Here is an 18,124-nt window from a genome sequence, read left to right on the forward strand (position 1 = left end):
ATTTTTATCATATAAAATGTAACACTTTTATTATCTTTAAAAAAAATTTTAATTTTTTATTTAAAAATATAAAAATGGATAGATAATGACAACTCATTGTAATAGAATGAAAGAATGAGTCGAGTGTTGCCAATAAAATCTTCCTTTATTAGAAACAGTAACTGATAATTAACTTAAAATCTTGGAAATGATTACTTAAGATTTATTTGACAATTATACTTTTAGTTATTATTATGGTTGTGAAATGAAGCCCCAACAGGACTTAAAGTTATCGTGTTCCATCGCGAAAGACGTGCAAAATGCCGAAATATGAGTCCAAATACGAAAGGCAGCCCATCACCGTCAAGCTTTGTCACAGTTCGTTCTACTGTCGCTATAGCCTCCCTTGGCTGAGCTTTGAATTTGAATTAACCACCACATTCTAATCCACAGAGTTGTAGTGTTCGTTGAACCTGTGATTAAGGAGGGCGAGACCGACATAACAACAAATAGGGGAGAGAGAGCGAGAAGAAGAAAAGCTGGTGTTGGCCCGTGACAATCCACATTGCTCACCCACCTTTTATTCTCTTCTCAACCTTTTCTTATCCTTTACTACTACTACTACTGATATTATTGTCGTAACTACCTTTTTGCCCCAAGATCTTGAGTGCCCATTTCCCAAAAGGTTCTGTTGGACCTATTGGAGCCATTTCTCTGGTACGTCATGCTTACCCAGATACTCTCTCTGTTTTCGCTTCTGTGTTGTCTACTTCCGTTCCTGGGATGGTAAATGCGATCTGGGCATATCTTGTTGATGTTTGGGAGGGATGGGTCATGGGTGGGATCTGAAAGCTAATTGTAAGGGAATTAGAAGGACTAATACAGGTTGTTTTGGAAATACGTTGTTATTTTCTACCGTTAGTTAGTTGGAATGTGGTTTCTTTTATGAAATTATCGAACTTTTTCTTTAAATTATTGGTGAAGGGTATCTTTCATTTTACTATTGACTTATGCTTCCTTCTCTTTTATTCAAATATGGTTAATGATGAAAATTTTAGTCTCTTAGAATTCTTGTATTTTTTACTTGGGTAAGATGCGGGAGTTGGAGTCTCATACATATTTTACTGATGGCTGTCTGGTTAATGCCGATTCTAACTAGATGAATTACTTTCAGGGTTATGTTAAGTCGAACACAGATTCTTAATCGCAGGGATGGGTTCGGGAGATTGGTTTAAGACGATTGTCAGCCTAAAGAAACCTAAAGATGGCAGGTCAAAACGAGCGAAGGTATATAGCCCTTCAATTGCAAATCATCGTTTAACTTGGTTGAAACCAAGCTATGTATTTGCTTGATTCATATGAAGACCAAAACTGTCATTTTATCGAACTAATTATTGTTTATTCTACATCAAAAATTTATATGATGTTCCATTGATGATTTGTCACGTCTTAACAATGATTAACAACTTCATTAGATAATTGCATTAGCCCCTTGGTAATTGTAGGCTCGGAACTGGAACCAATGAGCAGTCGTTAATACAACATATATATTTTTTTGAAGTTGAATATGGAACTGCTTTAATAATTTCTGAGATGCAAATATAGTTTCAAAAGTTTTAGGATTGATTATCTATATTTATTATTTTCCATGATCCATTGGCATGATAAATGGAGGATGTTTACCTTTTCATGTCATGACCAGAATTCTCTTAACTAATCGTAGAAGTCATGAAATGCTCAATATATTGGCAGCATTGCCGCTATGAACCATACTTGGTTAAAGTTTATCGTGCACTTGATATCTCAGGACTGACTTTGATATAAAATTACTCCTAATCTTTTCTGGCACTTGCAGGGCTCCTCAACTTCTGAAAAATCAAATGCCTTAAAATCAAATAATCATCCACGGAAACAGTCTTCTGTGTTTGCCAACGGTGCTACCATTAGAAATCATGGGTCTCTTAGCATGCCAGTTGAGGATGTTGCTGCAACACGGATTCAGGCTGCATTCAGAGCTCACATGGTATGTCAAGTCATGAACTGTACATACTGAATTCCTAAATATATAGATCTTGACGATTTATTGCAGCGCCACTCTTTATCTGCATTTTTTTCCATCTAAATTTTCCCTTTTGCCTTCTTGTAATGCCAATCTGCGAGCACTTCCACTGTTTGAGTTGCCTTTCTTAAGGGGAGTTGATGATTTAGTATACAGCCACACATGACACATGCATGCTGCTCATTCATTATCTGTAAAAACCACATATGCATTAATTATGAAATCCATTTCACATCATGTCATGAGAAGAACAAGTTTTCATTTATAGTTACTGATGAATAATGGCTGGAGATCCAAGTAAAACCAAAGGGCATCAAGTGGAGGTCTTTTTTTTTTTGGATAGAAAGTGGAGGTCTTAAAGCTTCAGTAAGTAGGCTTGGAATAATACCAAGCAATTGCTTTGAAAAACCAAATCATAATCCAGCGTCTTTAATTAACAAAGAAAAATGATAACCATTGAAATAAAGTGGAGAAGAAGGCCTAATTGATTATTATTTACAAAAAAAAATCATATAAATTGATCAGGATAGCTTTGGCCTTGTTACGTGAGCTAAACTGCATGTCACACAGGAGAGAATGTAGATATTCATCCCATGACTTTCCTAGGTACGATCTTGGCTGAATTGTAAGTATTTTGGTATCTATTTAAGCAACTGAAAGATGTAAACATTTTTTTAAAGTCATTTTGAGGTTGTTATGTTGTCAGTAGACGGCATTAATGTTGGTATGTTGGAGAAGATTTAAGGGCATTTGCATGTCAACTGCGATCTGCTTCTAACTAAGATTAGCACACCGGCTTGATGTATCAAAACAAGAGCAAGTAGTCCCCCCTTTCTGGACATTCTCATGATTGTCCATCAAGAGTATTTTGTTAACTGAATGCCACCTGTTTTAAAAGTGTGACATAAGCATTCCTGAAAAATGGAAAGCACTGTATAACCACATTTCCTGGCATTTCATGTCATCCTTAAATTCATAATTTTAGCATATTTTTTTCCCAAAAAGATGGAGCTTGTTCTCTGAGGGAACTGTTTGCAGTCAATGGATTCCTGTATGCTGTACAAGGAAACGGTTCTGTTCCTGCTTTCCTTTTGACAGTTTTGCCATGTTAACTATTTGAACCTTGAATAAACGGTTCTGTTCATGTTCTAATTACAGGACTTATAATTGATTTCTACTGTATAATTGGTATCAATTCTACTTTACTAAAAGTAACTTTTAAATAACATGATCAGCAATTGGACACTTCATGGTGAAAGGGTCCTTTTGAATGAACATTAGGTGGCTATCTCATCAACTTCTGAAACATTTATGGAAATAATATTGGAATAGGAACACTGCATAGCCATTCATTGCCAATTTATTGGTGATATGAACTAGCATTATTTTTTTTTTTTTTTCGGTTCATTTGTATCGATGATTTGACATCATGTCTTGCTGATTTAATATGACATCTTGCAGGCTAGGAAAAGTTTACGTCGTTTGAAAGGGACAGTAAGACTACAGAGCCTGACTCGAGACTATTCTGTTAGGAGGCAAGCTACAACAACATTGAGCCATCTTCACTCGTGGAGCAAAATACAGTCTCAGATAAGAGCTCGTAGACTCTGTATGGTGACAGAAGGTCGACTTAGACAGAAGAAACTAGAGAATCAACTAAAACTTGAGGCAAAGCTTCATGACCTAGAGGTTAGACCACCTGATCTCAATGTGTGAGGACCTGCATGACATGAAATTGTCAATAATAGGGCCAAATTATCTTTGTAACTGACATCTTCTTCCTTTGAAAGGCTATGAAGTGATGACTGGGTTACTTGATTGCTTGTTGAGATTATGTCCAGGGAACTTTTTATCCTTCAGAACATACAATTACCATTCTGATATTCTTGGTCCCTTCTGTCCTTTTTTTTTTTTTTTTATAAAGAAAAATACAGTATCCCAATTTTATTAATAACCCTCACTTTTAATGGAGGAAATGGAGGAAAACCGTGGTTACAACACACCTGAAGGTTAACATATAAAACCAAAACCCAGCATCAAAATTTCATTGGTCCCTTCTGTCATTGGTGCTTTCTTGAATTTTTCTTCTGAAAACTGATTTAAAGCATACATTCATTTTACATTGTCTAGGCCCCTGGTGCCCACCAATTAATATATTTAATACAGGGATCTTTATGAATGCAATGAACTCACTTTCTCTTCAACTCTGAGCAATAGTTCAAATGGATAACAGGTGGAATGGTGTGGTGGCTCTGAAACCATGGAGGAAATTCTTGCAAGGATACATCAGAGAGAAGACGCAGCAGTTAAGCGGGAGCGCACCATGGCATATGCCTTTTCTCATCAGGTTTGTTGTTTTCAATGAAGAAAAAGTAGTTCTCAGTACTTTGCATCACAAGACGGATTGATATGAATTCAAATCTCATGATTTGCAGTGGAGGGCCAACTCCGGTCAGAATCATGGGCTGGGGAGTTACGAACTTAGTAAAACTAATTGGGGTTGGAGCTGGTTGGAACGCTGGATTGTTGCTCGCCCATGGGAGAGCCGTGTCCCTTCCAGGACTATTACCCCAAAGAAAGTCCAGAGTAGGCAATCCAGCAACGTTGGTGGAAATGTAAATCCACTGACACCAAAAAAAGATGTTTCAGTCAAACCTCCTTTGGCCAATGGGAAGGGAACTACAAAGGCCCGTAGATTGTCTTACCCTACTGCTGCAAAACCAGCTGCACTTGAAGGAAGCATTAAAGCTGAGGAGTCCAACAATAAGAAAGAACGGTACTCAGTGGTTTAGTGCCAAGCTAATGATGGAAATAGAAAATTGTCTATTGGATTTTCAAGTAGAAATGTTGTAATGCGAATGAAAAGCTAGCAAATTTGCTATTTATGTGTTCATATCTGATACTGTGTATGGTGGAGAGGCTTGGAAGCAGTTTAATTTTGCCCGCGGTATTGAATAATTCGAAAGACCTGGATATGGAACTGACCTAGTTATTGTTTCCTCTGTCCTTATATTTGTTATTTTCTTTCTTTCCCTATAACGTGTAGCATGAAAGAAAGACAATATATTATTGATAATATATATTTATATATATATTTGTTGGTGATCTTTCATAGAATGTTTTGGAAGGCTATTATTTCTATTTTTCACTCTCTCCTCATATGTTATATGTTGTGTGTGAGGCTAGTATTTTAATTTTTTATTATTATTTTTTGCGTAATGATTAAGAAAGTAAATATTAGTATATTGATAAATTTTTTTATTTGTTAAAAATATTTAAATATGTTTAAAAATATGGAAGTTTAAGGAAGTGTTTTGTTTTTAAAAATATTTAAAAAATGTGAAAGGGAATATTAGAATTATAATATTTTTATGTTTTATTCAAAAGTTTGAAAAAATTATAATAATTAGATAAAAAATTTAAGAATTAAAAATTAAAAAGTGCTTTATATTTAAGTAATATTTAAAAATGAAATATATGTTAATATATATCTCAAAATACTTTGCTACCCAAATTAACCCTAATATTTCCTATTCTTGATAAAGATGCATAACAACAAAATTCTCACCTCACTCTCTCACTCTCTCAGTTGGCTTCTTAGACAAATCATGATATAAACAAAAACCCTCCTTATTATATCGAAACTGCACCAAAGCTAAAACTTGTTTCCAGTGTGTTCTATTTGGAGGGATACACATGGACTCTTGCCCAATAAAATATCAAATAAACCAGAGGGAAAAGTATAAGAAAAAAGCTACACAATTTTTTACTATTCATACAATTTATACATATTATATTTTTTTATTAAATATTTAATATATAAATAAAAAAATTAAATTAATTTAAAAAGAATAAATTTTAAAAAAATATAATCTGCGAAAATTGGATAGCTGAATAATACTTTTTCTGTGTGTGTATATATATATATATGTGTGTGTGTATGTATAGGGGGCTACTCTTTCTTTTCTGCTTTTACTTAATAATTAAATAAATATTTTTTTAATAATATTATAATTTTAAAAAAATATCTAAAAATATTAAATATATATATAATCTGAAAATAAAAACACACTACAACTAGCTAACTGGGTGCTACCAGCGGTAGCACTACATATGTATATATGTATAAGATTGCGTAAATAATGTTGTTTTCGTCAGATCAATAATTGTACCTATTGTCCTTTCTTTTGTAGGAACTAGGGCATGGCCTAGTTATCCTCATCAACTCAGTTCCCTGTTCCAAAGTCTAGAGGAAATGGAATGACCGTAAGATGAGATAGAATTTGACAAAGAGTAATGAATTAGTTAAAATTAAGTATTTATTAAATTTTGAGATATGGACAAAATAAATAAATATTATAAAATTAAAGTATTTTTATTTTTATTTAAAAAATTAAATTATTTAAAAATTTGAGAAAGTAATAATTAGTTTAAAAAGATTGTAATTATTAATTTAAAAATATTTATATTTAATTGATACTTAACAAAATAATAAGATTAGGTTAGATTAGATAAGAGGATCAAAATTATTTCTAAATAACCCGTCTCTCTAACTAGAATCGATCATACATAAATGAAATGACAATCTGGCCAGCAGCTAATTTATAAACAGGTGAGAGGTAGGTGGCTTTGCCTCTCAAAGAGCAGCCACTTCACATCTGCTGCACCGGCCCACCGGTACCCATCAAAGCTACCTAACTAGCTAAGCTAGCCATCCCACCAAGATTACTACCACTCTCTCTCCATGCTCCCTTTCTTTTCTTTTTCTTTTTTTTTTTTTTTTTTTTTTGAAAATCATGCTCCCTTTAATCATAGGCTGTGTTTGTTATTTTTTTATTATTTATAAATTATTTATTATTTATAAATTATTTTACTATGTAAATGATATCAAATACTTTTAACATCCGAATGTTATGCTCAGTTCTTTTTATTAAAGCTGTGATGTTCCTGTCAACTCCTGGGATTCGTTTTGCAGAAAATGGCACGATCCTGATTTTTCTATTGAGAAACACTCTGGACCGGTGTTTCCTGTAAGAAGGAATTATCGGAAACGAATAGAAAACTGTCACGTAAAGAGTTACTTAAGAATTGGGTTTCGACGCATAGCAGGGGATCTCTCTCCCCTTCCCACTCGAGCCCAGCACTCTCTCGATCTCGCTCTCTCCTCCCTCTCGAACTTGATCTTTCCTTCCCTTTCCTTAATGAAAACTCTGTTGACCAGCCACCCAAGTGGCATGACTTGTACATGCACCGTAAGGTGCATTGTCTTGTTAGGCACCATTCGGTGCCTTGTTTCTATTAGGCCCCCACTCCGTATTTTCAGCAGCTGATTGCTGCACCGAAATCAGCTGCTGAAGAGAACTTCTCCTATAAATAGGAGAGTTCTGATCAGCAGAGAGAGGCAGTGGGAGAGAAAAAAAAATAGAGAGAAAGAGGGACGTGAGAGAGAGATAGAAATTTGTAGAGTGGTTTGTAAATCTCGTACAAATTCTATAAAAGAGGCTCCAGTGGATGTAGGCAATTTGCTGAACCACTTTAAAATTTTTCGTGTGATTTTCGGATAGGCCTGTGCCACAACAATTGGTATCAGAGCCACTAGGTTCTTTTTATGAGGTGGATTTTTGGTGTAGTAGTGTGGATACGTACAGTCTAAGAAGGTTCTGTCTAGGAGATTGGAAATTTTAAGTGTGTCCATTGTGACCCTCCAATCTTTCCTGGGAACTGACTTAGTGTGGTACTATTCATTTCTACAGTAAAAATTCATCAAGAGCTCTGGTTCAAGCTGTCCGAAAATTCAAGTTGGTCAAAATCAATTTTTGACAACTCCAGGGTGTTCCTCGCGTTGAGACGAATCCGTTGCCGCAAACGGAATCGAAAACGGAGGTCGGAGGAGCCCACACGCGCCCCTAGAAGATCGGCGCGTGCATCTGCAGCAGTCCACGCGCCCCCACGCGCTTCAGAGGAGAAAGACGCGTGTCCGACACGCTCCCCACGCGCCCCACGCGCGCATACAGTGTTTCAGCGCGTGAACCCCACGCGCCAACGCGCTCCCACGCGCACACAGTGCTGTAGCGCGTGTGTTACACGCGCCTGCTCGCCCCCACGCGCACTGTACAGCGCGTGCATCACACGCGCCAGACAGATCTCAACCATCCGTTTTTCAGATCTATTTTTCGGCTTGATCTAAGCCATTCGGAGTCGGATTTGAGCAATCAAATAGTGCTTTCCTACTATTTGGATCATTCCGGACTCATCCGTACGGTTAGAATTTTGAAATTTTGAGTCTAAAATTTCTAAATTCAAATGGAAAGATCTGGAAGAGATAGGAGTTCTGATAATGCCAGTAGCTCCGGGCGTCGGTCCACTGTGTCAAATGCCAAGTTTGAAGTTGAAAAGTTCGATGGAACAAGCAACTTCGGCATGTGGCAGTGTGAAGTCATGGATGTGTTAATCCAACAAGAGTTGGATATTGCGTTGGGAGGAAAGCCAGATGATATGACTGATCAAGATTGGAAGAAGCTTAATACTCAAGCTTGTAGTACAATCCGATTATGCCTTACCAAAGAACAAAAGTATTTTGTCATGAGAGAGACAAATGCTAAGGTACTTTGGCAGAAATTGGAGGATAAGTTCATGAAAAAGAGCATTGAGAGCCGTTTGCACTTGAAGAAGAAGCTCTTCAGATTCCAATTTCGTGAAGGTATTTCTATGTCTGAACATCTGAATAGTTACAACCAAATTCTTGCTGATTTGTTAAATTTAGATGTTGAAATTGAAGATGAAGATAAAGCTTTACTTTTGTTAAATTCCTTGCCCGATACATATGAGCATCTAATTACTACTCTATTGTATGGGAAGGAAAGTATTAGTTTTGACGATGTATCTAGCTCTTTAATTAGCAATGAGTACCGGAAAAAGGATAAGCAGGTACATCACGATATATCAAGTGAAGCTTTAACAGCAAGAGGGAGACCACAGTCAAGGTATCCCAGAAAGAAGAACGGTTTTCATTCGAAAACCCGGGCCACATCACGTGGTTCATCAGTCGGCAGAAAACTCGCCAGAGACGAGTGTTCCTTTTGTCACAACAAAGGACACTGGAAGAAGGATTGTCCCAACCGGAAGGGACAACAGCAGAATCAACCCACCACAGCCAATGTCGTGGACAGAGATGATGATTCGGATTTTTCCTTGATAAGCTCATCATCCATTTGTCATTCCGATGAATGGATTATGGATTCCGGATGTACCTATCATATGTGTCCCAATCGGGACTGGTTTACTGACTTCACAAAGATCGAGGGTGGAGCAGTACTTATGGGCAATGACAGTGCCTGTAAGACTCAAGGAATAGGTAGCATTCGGTTAAAGCTGCACGATGGCAGCATCAAGACTCTAACAGAAGTTCGGTATGTTCCGGACTTGCGGAAGAATCTCATCTCACTGGGATCTTTGGATTCGAAGGGATTCAGAATCGTCATTGAAGACGGAACTCTCAAAGTACTAATGGGAGTTCAGGTGGCAATGAAGGGCTTGAGGCGAGGAAACTTGTACTTCTTGCAAGGAAGTACTGTTGCTGGAAGAGCTTCCACAGGCTGTGAGAAGTTGGATGAGACTGATGATGACACCACCAGTCTTTGGCATATGCGTATGGGACACGCAGGAGAAAAAGCTTTGCAGACACTGGTGAAGCAAGGCTTACTCAAAGGTGCCAAGACTGGTAAACTATCTTTCTGTGAACACTGTGTATTGGGGAAGCAGAGGCGGATCAAGTTTGGAACCGCAGTACACAATACACAAGGAATACTTGACTATGTGCACTCCGATGTTTGGGGACCTACCCAAAATGCATCTTTGGGAGGTAAACATTGGTTTGTAACTTTTGTTGATGATTATTCTCGTCGTGTGTGGGTGTATACGATGAAGAATAAAGATGAAGTGCTGAAAATCTTCCTTGATTGGAAGAAAATGGTTGAGACTCAGACCGGCAGGAAGATTAAGCGGCTCAGATCTGATAATGGAGGTGAGTACACTTCAGACCCCTTCATGGAAGTATGCCGGAGAGAGGGAATTGTCAGACACTTCACAGTACGAGGTACACCGCAGCAGAACGGTGTGGCAGAACGAATGAATCGTACTTTATTAGAGAAAGTGCGATGTATGTTGCTGAATGCTGGATTGAGTAAACAATTTTGGGCTGAAGCTGTGACATATGCCTGCCACCTCATCAACCGACTACCTGCAGCTGCCAATGATGGGAAGACACCCATTGAAATGTGGAGAGGAAAACCTGCTACTGATTATGACTTTTTACACATTTTCGGATGTCCTGCTTACTATCATGCTAAAGAAAGTAAGCTTGATCCTAGAGCCAAGAAAGCAAAATTCTTGGGCTTTAGTACTGGTGTAAAAGGGTACAGACTTTGGTGTATAGAGTCCAAAAAGGTGATCATCAGTAGAGATGTAACATTCAACGAATCTGAGATGCTTAAGTCACATAAGCATAAAGATTCCAGTGAAGGCAGCAGTAATGGCGAAACATCAGATGATTCGCAGAATGTGGAGTTTATTACTTCAAAGAAGCATGGACAAGATGAGACTGATAATCCAGTCACAGTACCTCCATGTCAACCCGAATCAATAGCAACCAACAGACCGAGACGAGAGAAACGTGTACCAACACGTTATGCGGACTATGTGACATATGCATTACCAGCTGAAGGGGGTGAAATCCCAACCACTTACAGAGAAGCCGTACAGTCCAGTGAACAAGTTGAATGGACAAAGGCGATGAATGAAGAGATGCATTCTCTTCACCAGAACCAGACTTGGGAGCTTGTGCCGCTTCCAAAAGGAAAGAAGGTAATTGGCTGTAAGTGGATCTTCAATCAGAAAGATGATCAAGCTGCTAAAAATGGAGTGCGATACAAAGCTAGGTTGGTAGCCAAGGGCTACGCTCAGACAGAGGGAATTGACTACAGTGAAGTATTCTCTCCGGTTGTGAAGCATTCATCCATTCGGATATTGCTAGCTTTGGTTGCACAATATGATCTGGAGTTAGCACAGCTTGATGTAAAGACAGCTTTCTTACATGGTGATCTGGAAGAGGAGATTTATCTGTCTCAACCAGAAGGATTCAAAGAAGCTGGCAAAGAAAACTGGGTATGCAGTCTGAAGAAGTCTCTCTATGGCTTGAAGCAGTCACCTCGGCAATGGTATAAGCGGTTTGACCGCTTTATGATGGATCTGAAATACACTCGTTGCCAATACGATCATTGTGTATATTTCAGAAAACTTGCAGATAGATCTTTCATTTATTTGCTTTTATATGTAGATGATATGTTAATTGCATGTAAAAGCAAGGGGGAGATAGATCGCTTAAAAACTCAGTTAAGTAGTGAGTTTGAAATGAAAGATTTGGGAGAAGCACGAAGAATACTGGGGATGGAGATCAGCAGAGATAGGGTGAAAGGTACAGTTCACCTTACTCAGAAGCAGTATTTGAAGAGAATATTGCAACGCTTTAACATCGACTCGAAGACGAAGCCGGTGAGTACTCCTATGGCCTCATATTTCAAGCTCAGTGCATTGCAGTCTCCTAAAACCGATGAAGAGCGGGACTACATGAAGAATGTTCCATATGCAAGTGTGGTTGGAAGCTTAATGTATGCCATGGTGTGTACACGACCTGATATCTCCCAGGCCGTTAGCTTAGTTAGTCGCTATATGCATAATCCTGGAAAGGTTCATTGGCATGCGGCTAAGTGGATTCTACGGTATATTGTGGGGACCGTAGATATTGGTTTGAAGTTCGAGAAGAGTGAAGATAGTCTAGTAACTGGGTATGTTGACTCAGACTATGCAGGTGATCTTGACAAACGCCGATCGACAACTGGATATGTGTTCACTATGGCTGGAGGACCAGTTAGTTGGCGATCAACTTTGCAGTCGACAATTGCACTATCATCAACTGAGGCTGAATACATGGCTGTAACAGAAGCCGTGAAAGAAGCCATTTGGTTACAGGGACTGGTAACAGATTTGGGCTTTGAGCAGCAAGAGGTTACCGTTTACTGTGACAGTCAAAGTGCAATCCATTTGGCCAAGAATCAAGTATACCACTCTCGAACAAAGCATATAGATGTCCGTTTCCACTTCGTACGTGAGATATTGGAAGAAGATGACATCAAACTTCAGAAGATTGGCACTGAAGATAATCCAGCAGATATGTTGACGAAGGTCGTCACAGGAATCAAGTTCCAACACTGTTTGGACTTGATCAGTATTGTACAATGCTGAGCACCCTAGGGTGCAATGGAGCATATTCGATAGCAAAAGTCTCTCATGTCAAAGAAAGAGGTGCATTCATTTGAAGAATGAATCAATTTGCAAACAGCCGGGTATAGCACACTTGGGTGGAGGGGGTGATTGTTGACCAGCCACCCAAGTGGCATGACTTGTACATGCACCGTAAGGTGCATTGTCTTGTTAGGCACCATTCGGTGCCTTGTTTCTATTAGGCCCCCACTCCGTATTTTCAGCAGCTGATTGCTGCACCGAAATCAGCTGCTGAAGAGAACTTCTCCTATAAATAGGAGAGTTCTGATCAGCAGAGAGAGGCAGTGGGAGAGAAAAAAAAATAGAGAGAAAGAGGGACGTGAGAGAGAGATAGAAATTTGTAGAGTGGTTTGTAAATCTCGTACAAATTCTATAAAAGAGGCTCCAGTGGATGTAGGCAATTTGCTGAACCACTTTAAAATTTTTCGTGTGATTTTCGGATAGGCCTGTGCCACAACAAACTCGAACCCAAACCCACAAACCTCTCCCTCTCATTCCCGAGTCTCTTTTCTACGCAACCAACGCAACCCATGCTCAACATATTCACGTGGCCTAGCTGGACAAAGATTGTAGATGTTTCTTCTTCAAAGCTTGTCATTAATCTAAATATTCTCCCTAATCATATTGAAAAGCAATGAGTGTGTTCCAAGGCAATGGACTCCACATGGGCGTGTGCGTGAGGATGGATGGATTCCAGACTGAGCTCTAATAAAAATGCATCCACTGTTGCTCTTGCATGAATCATGGCCTTGGGGGACTTTCTTTTTGCATAGTGACGCAGTTGTACTTTTTCTTTAATGGGTTTGAGTGGTTTGGGTCCCTTGTGTTCCCTGTGGGTTTGAATTCTTGGATTTTCTTGGTCGGTTTGAGAGTAAAAAAAAATGGTATCTTTGGGTTTGTTTCTGAACGACTGGGTGTGTTTGGGAGGGCAGAACATTGGAGGCAATAATGATGGAGTTTAGCTTAACCTGGGTTTTCGTCCTCGCCGTATACGTGATTCGGTCTCGTCTCCGATATTGCAGGTTTGGTTCGGTCTCCTTTCAGGAAGGATGAGAGATGACGAAGATGGGGGAGGCTGGGTTTCGAGCAAGTGAGAGAGTTTCTTTTGTGTTCGGGGGAGATCAAGCGACAGAGATACTGAATGGGTGAGGAAGACAGAGATGGGGGGAGGCTGGGTTTCAAGCGAGTGAGAGTTCTTTCGTGTTCGGGGGAGATCGATCGACAGAGTGAGACTGAATGGGTGACGAATCCCCTGTTGCGCAGCATAACGAGTAGTGTGTAACCAATGACGTGGCACATTTCTATTGGCTTCCGATATTTTGTGTTTGCAGGAGCCACCGGCGTGAAGTTATTCTCTTTTCTATTCCGTGTTTTATGCTAACGTGTTTCGGTGTGCCCACGGATGAGTGCTGCTTCTGCTTGGGCTTGGGCTTGTCTGATGAATGATATTAACATTCCTTCGTAACATTAGAATTTCAAAAAATCTAGTGTATATTAATATATATTAATTAAAAATAATTAATTAAAAAATAAATTTTATAAAAAATAATATTAATTTAAATTTAAAATATAAAAAAATTAATATTAATACGTATATTTAATATGTAATTTTATATGCTCTTATAGTAAAAATTTTCTTGTAAGAAGTTTTGTGTCTTATATCCAACACCGACGATATGCGAAGCATTTCAAAATCCAAGACTGTCAGATGTCTCACGATTGCCATTTTCTTTCGTTACATTGATAGGACTCCTTCCAAACTTCTCACTGTTTTTTTTTTCCTTTATTGAGAAATGTTAAAGCGAACTATAGTTTGATCGATTGTATTTTTTTAAAAAAAAAAAATTCTGAATGATTAAAGAAATGATTATTATTGAATTTATATATATTTTTTAAACATGTTTAAAGATGTTTAAAAAACAGATAAAATAAAATAAAAATAATTTTTTGTGTTATGGGTCCGGCCATCGGTACCTAATGGTACTTCTCAGACACATTTTTCAAGAGGAAAACAAATTTAGTAAAGGAGTGTGAAGGAATTTGATAAAACTTTTAGGGAACATGCATGAAACGAACATCAATAATAAGTAAGCGAACTAACAAGTGAACATCATTGGAATCAGGCATGAAAGTATCGCATCCCACTTCTACATTTTGATCTCAATGGTGTCAGACAGATGAAATGGAGGACGGCCTTTCAGATGCACCATGCTCCTGCTCTTCACCCACAATTCTTGCTGGAGTTTGAGGCATTGAGAATGATCTGCCTCGGGCAGATCCTAAGCTGGCGAACGAACGTGAACTTAATACTGACCTATGGTAATGACAATCAACGGAAATTGGTGGGTTAGTACATGCAGAAACGGAAACAAGACTACTAGAGTACTGAAGGAGTCCCCGCTGAGAGGAAAACTGGTTCTGACTTATAACGGGCTGTGGTAATTGCGGCAAGGAATTGAAGACAAACTCTTCTAGTTCTTCTCCATGACCTGTGTCAAAATTCCAATCTCTGTGGGGTTGAAACCAACCAATCTCCGCGGGGCTATCTGACAAGAAGGACTCTGAATTGACAGCTTCTTCGGCAAAATTAATAGGACTGGCATGGTGGGGAGCATCAAGAAGGCAAATATCTTGTTTCAGTTTCGGCGGGTAGTCCTGCAACTGAATTGAAGATGATGGTGTGGTGGCAGATTCTGAGACTAAGCTCAAACTGTTAGTGGGGATGTCATTCATGTGCAGTTGGTTCTGACGATCATAACCGCAACTCGAACCCATCATGATTCCTAACTCACTCTGATGCTGAAAATTCAGACGGCGTTTCCCAAGCTGGTCTTTCTCTGATTGTTGAGAAGAGTTGATGGAAGAAGCATCCTGATTTTGTCTTGGTGAATTAGCGAGTGCATTAATTGCTGCCTTTGCCTTCTCCATTAGCCAATCGATGGCCTTACTGGGTCGATCATAGCCCAGCCGGTCTTGGACGTCGAAGAACTGTATAGCAGTACCAGCAGACAGTCTCAGCCGTCGATCTCGTGTACCTTTAGAGGTAGAAATTTTGCTGTGACGGTCTTTCAGTCCTCTGGATCGTGCAATACGGCCACTACGAACTTTCACAACCTCTCCTTTCAATATTCTCTTGGATCTCAAAATGGAGGAGGGTTCGTGAATCCCCGCTTGCACACTTCTCTCTACAAAACTTCCGTACTCTGCAGCCCGTTGCCTGGGTGCCAATATGGCAGAAGAAGAGACTGTATTAGAGGGTGGGGATCGTTGAACATGCTGATAAGTGCCTGGAATCCTTTTCTGTGCTTGTTCTTGTTCATCATCATCGTCTTCTTCCACGTCCTCGTTGGGTTGAACTTCATGATCTTCTTTTTCCTCTTCCTCATCTTTCATTGAACCTGGTTGAAGAACTTGATAAGGACCATCATCTAGTGGGTGACTCCTCAGAGGAACCAGGATGGGAAAACTCTTGCTATTCTTTTCCAGATTTTGCGTTCTTTTTCTTATATCTTATCCGGCTTCCTAGATATAATTCTCACCACTCCCAAGACTCCCTTTAGATTCCTATTCCTAAAAAAGGCCGAGAGTACGTTGCTTTCGAACTCCACGAGTTAAGAAAATGATGAGCCAGGGAAATCTTTTGCAAAAAAGAATATGTGACTCCATTGAAGTCTCTCGTATTTGAAAGAGATAATCGCTTTCAAACTCCTCTAGTGTGCATCTTTCTTTCCTTCCACTCAGAATACATGCAGGGAATTAAGGTATATGTTGGCGCTGAATCGCTGACAGTTAGTAGCCTGGTTTGTACAATAAGTAAGGTGAAATGAAAATTAAATAAAATCTTATTTTAATATTATTTTAATTTTAAAATTCGAAAAATTGAAATTATTTATTATATTTTTTTAAAAATTTTGAATAAATTATAATAATTAAATAAAATAAAATAAGACGAGCGGAAATTATTTTAATATCTAACATAGCTTGTGAGTCACATATATACTGAGATAATCACACTAGATGCAAGATTTTTATCTTTTTATTTTTTCATTTCTTTTGAGACGAAATGGATTCTTTCAAACTGTAGTTAGGGTAATTAGCACAACATAGACATTTTCTTAAAGGTTTGGTTTTGGACTTTAAAAAATGATATTTATAGTTATAATTGTATAAATACCGTACAGTTTTTATGAAAAAAGTAAATTAATACGGGACCCATATAAAAAAAATAAAAAATAAAAAAATTTAACTTTTTAATCATAAACTCCACTATTTTTCAAAACGATTACACGATATTTACACACTCCATAACTGTATGTAATATTACTCTTAAACTTTTAATAATCTCCAAATTTTTCTTGAAAAATGTATTCTTCTTCCCAAAATTGAGGTAGGGCTTACTTTCTTTTAAATTAAAAAAAAAAAAAAATTGATTCTCCCAAACGAGCGACTTTTTAACAAATGCAATGAGACATAATTTTTTTAAATTTATATATAAAATATATAAATTTTTTTAAAATAATAATAATTTTTAAAAAATAATATTTTAAACTTTTATCTAAAATTAAAAATTACCATCTTCCCATCCAAATCCATCTTTATTTTCTTGAGCTCAGGATGCATGCAGATGTTGCTGAAAGTCCCGACAAAGGCTTTAAACTCAGCATGAGTGCACGCAGAAGAAGTGGGTGAGAGATGTTATTATTGGCTGGAGCCTTCTTAGAATTTGATGCCAAAATATTAATTGATCACTTCATCTCTGATCTCTCTCTGGTGCCTACCTATTTTCTTACGTTGATTCCACAGATCACTCAGATCAGCTGTTGTCTATCAAGTAACAGCCACCACCAGGGTGAAGTCTGATGTATAGAAGGCAAACATGCAAAGAAACGATTATCTCTGCACCCTAATAGAACTTGCATTGAATTAGTCAAATATAAGTGAAATTTTAAATATAATTAAATTTTGTATAAATAACATGTATTGAATTAGCTAAAAAAAATTTAGTTTAGATTTTGAATTATAGTAACTCTAAAAGAATTTTTAAAATTAGAGTCACTATTCACCTATCAAACTCATATTTTATTCACAAATAATGAACAAGAGTTTGTTAAATTCTTTGTAAAAATTTTATTAGTAAACAAGGTTATATTATGTCCAGATTTTCTAAAAAATATATTTTGTAAACAATACTATATTTATGTTGGATAATTAGGTTGATATAAAAAATAGTTGAGAAAAAATAATTTTAAGTAAAAATTAAATTCTTAATTAATATATGAAGTGTATTTATAAAATATAAAAAAAAATTATTGAAAAAATTATTATCAAAATATATAATATTATATTATTATTTTAACTTTAAGATGGATAGTCTCATGTGGATTATTAGCTTTAATGGCTTTGGCTTTAGCCAAAATCTCAACTTTTAGCCAAATTTTAGACCTAAACCATTGCCAATGCTCTTAGACAGAAATATACATCCAATTTTTTTATATAATTATATTTTAAAATGGTAATATTAAATATTATTATTTTTATAAGTAATTTTACTAAAATAATTCTCATTTAAAATAAAGTTGGATAAAAAATAATTCACTTCCATGTCTAGGGGTGGGCTAGGGGGCATTGCCCACCACCATGTGTCCACCTCCCTGGCCTGGGCGGCTCGGTCAACCCAACCCACATGGAAAACATGGGGTGGGGGTGGTCTGAGCCCAGGCCCGCCCTCCCTACATGCCCACACCTCGA

The 18,124-nt window shown here is 37.6% G+C and overlaps 2 protein-coding genes across 4 annotated transcripts; one reads left to right on the forward strand and one right to left on the reverse strand.

Moving 5' to 3' along the window:
* Nucleotides 1-443: 443 nt before the first annotated feature.
* On the forward strand, nt 444-5,150 carry LOC122280139 (protein IQ-DOMAIN 9-like). Of its 3 annotated transcripts, none has more exons than XM_043091121.1 (6): nt 444-696; nt 1,154-1,266; nt 1,835-2,002; nt 3,500-3,727; nt 4,272-4,385; nt 4,474-5,150. In XM_043091121.1, the coding sequence occupies exons 2-6, from the start codon at nt 1,192-1,194 to the stop codon at nt 4,828-4,830; spliced, it is 942 nt and encodes a 313-aa protein (XP_042947055.1). In that variant the 5' UTR covers nt 444-696; nt 1,154-1,191; the 3' UTR covers nt 4,831-5,150. The 3 variants fall into 3 exon arrangements, with proteins under 3 accessions (XP_042947055.1, XP_042947056.1, XP_042947057.1); XM_043091122.1 differs by lacking the exon at nt 444-696 and adding an exon at nt 732-864; XM_043091123.1 differs by lacking the exon at nt 444-696 and adding an exon at nt 1,047-1,067.
* Nucleotides 5,151-14,392: 9,242 nt separating this feature from the next.
* On the reverse strand, nt 14,393-16,152 carry LOC122279708 (transcription factor TCP3-like). Its single transcript, XM_043090487.1, has one exon. It carries the CDS (start codon nt 15,767-15,769, stop codon nt 14,546-14,548), a length of 1,224 nt encoding a protein of 407 aa, XP_042946421.1. The 5' UTR covers nt 15,770-16,152; the 3' UTR covers nt 14,393-14,545.
* Between the last annotated feature and the right edge of the window lie 1,972 nt (nt 16,153-18,124).

The sequence above is a fragment of the Carya illinoinensis genome, chromosome 10, assembly GCF_018687715.1.
Source record: "Carya illinoinensis cultivar Pawnee chromosome 10, C.illinoinensisPawnee_v1, whole genome shotgun sequence".
Taxonomy (NCBI): domain Eukaryota; kingdom Viridiplantae; phylum Streptophyta; class Magnoliopsida; order Fagales; family Juglandaceae; genus Carya; species Carya illinoinensis.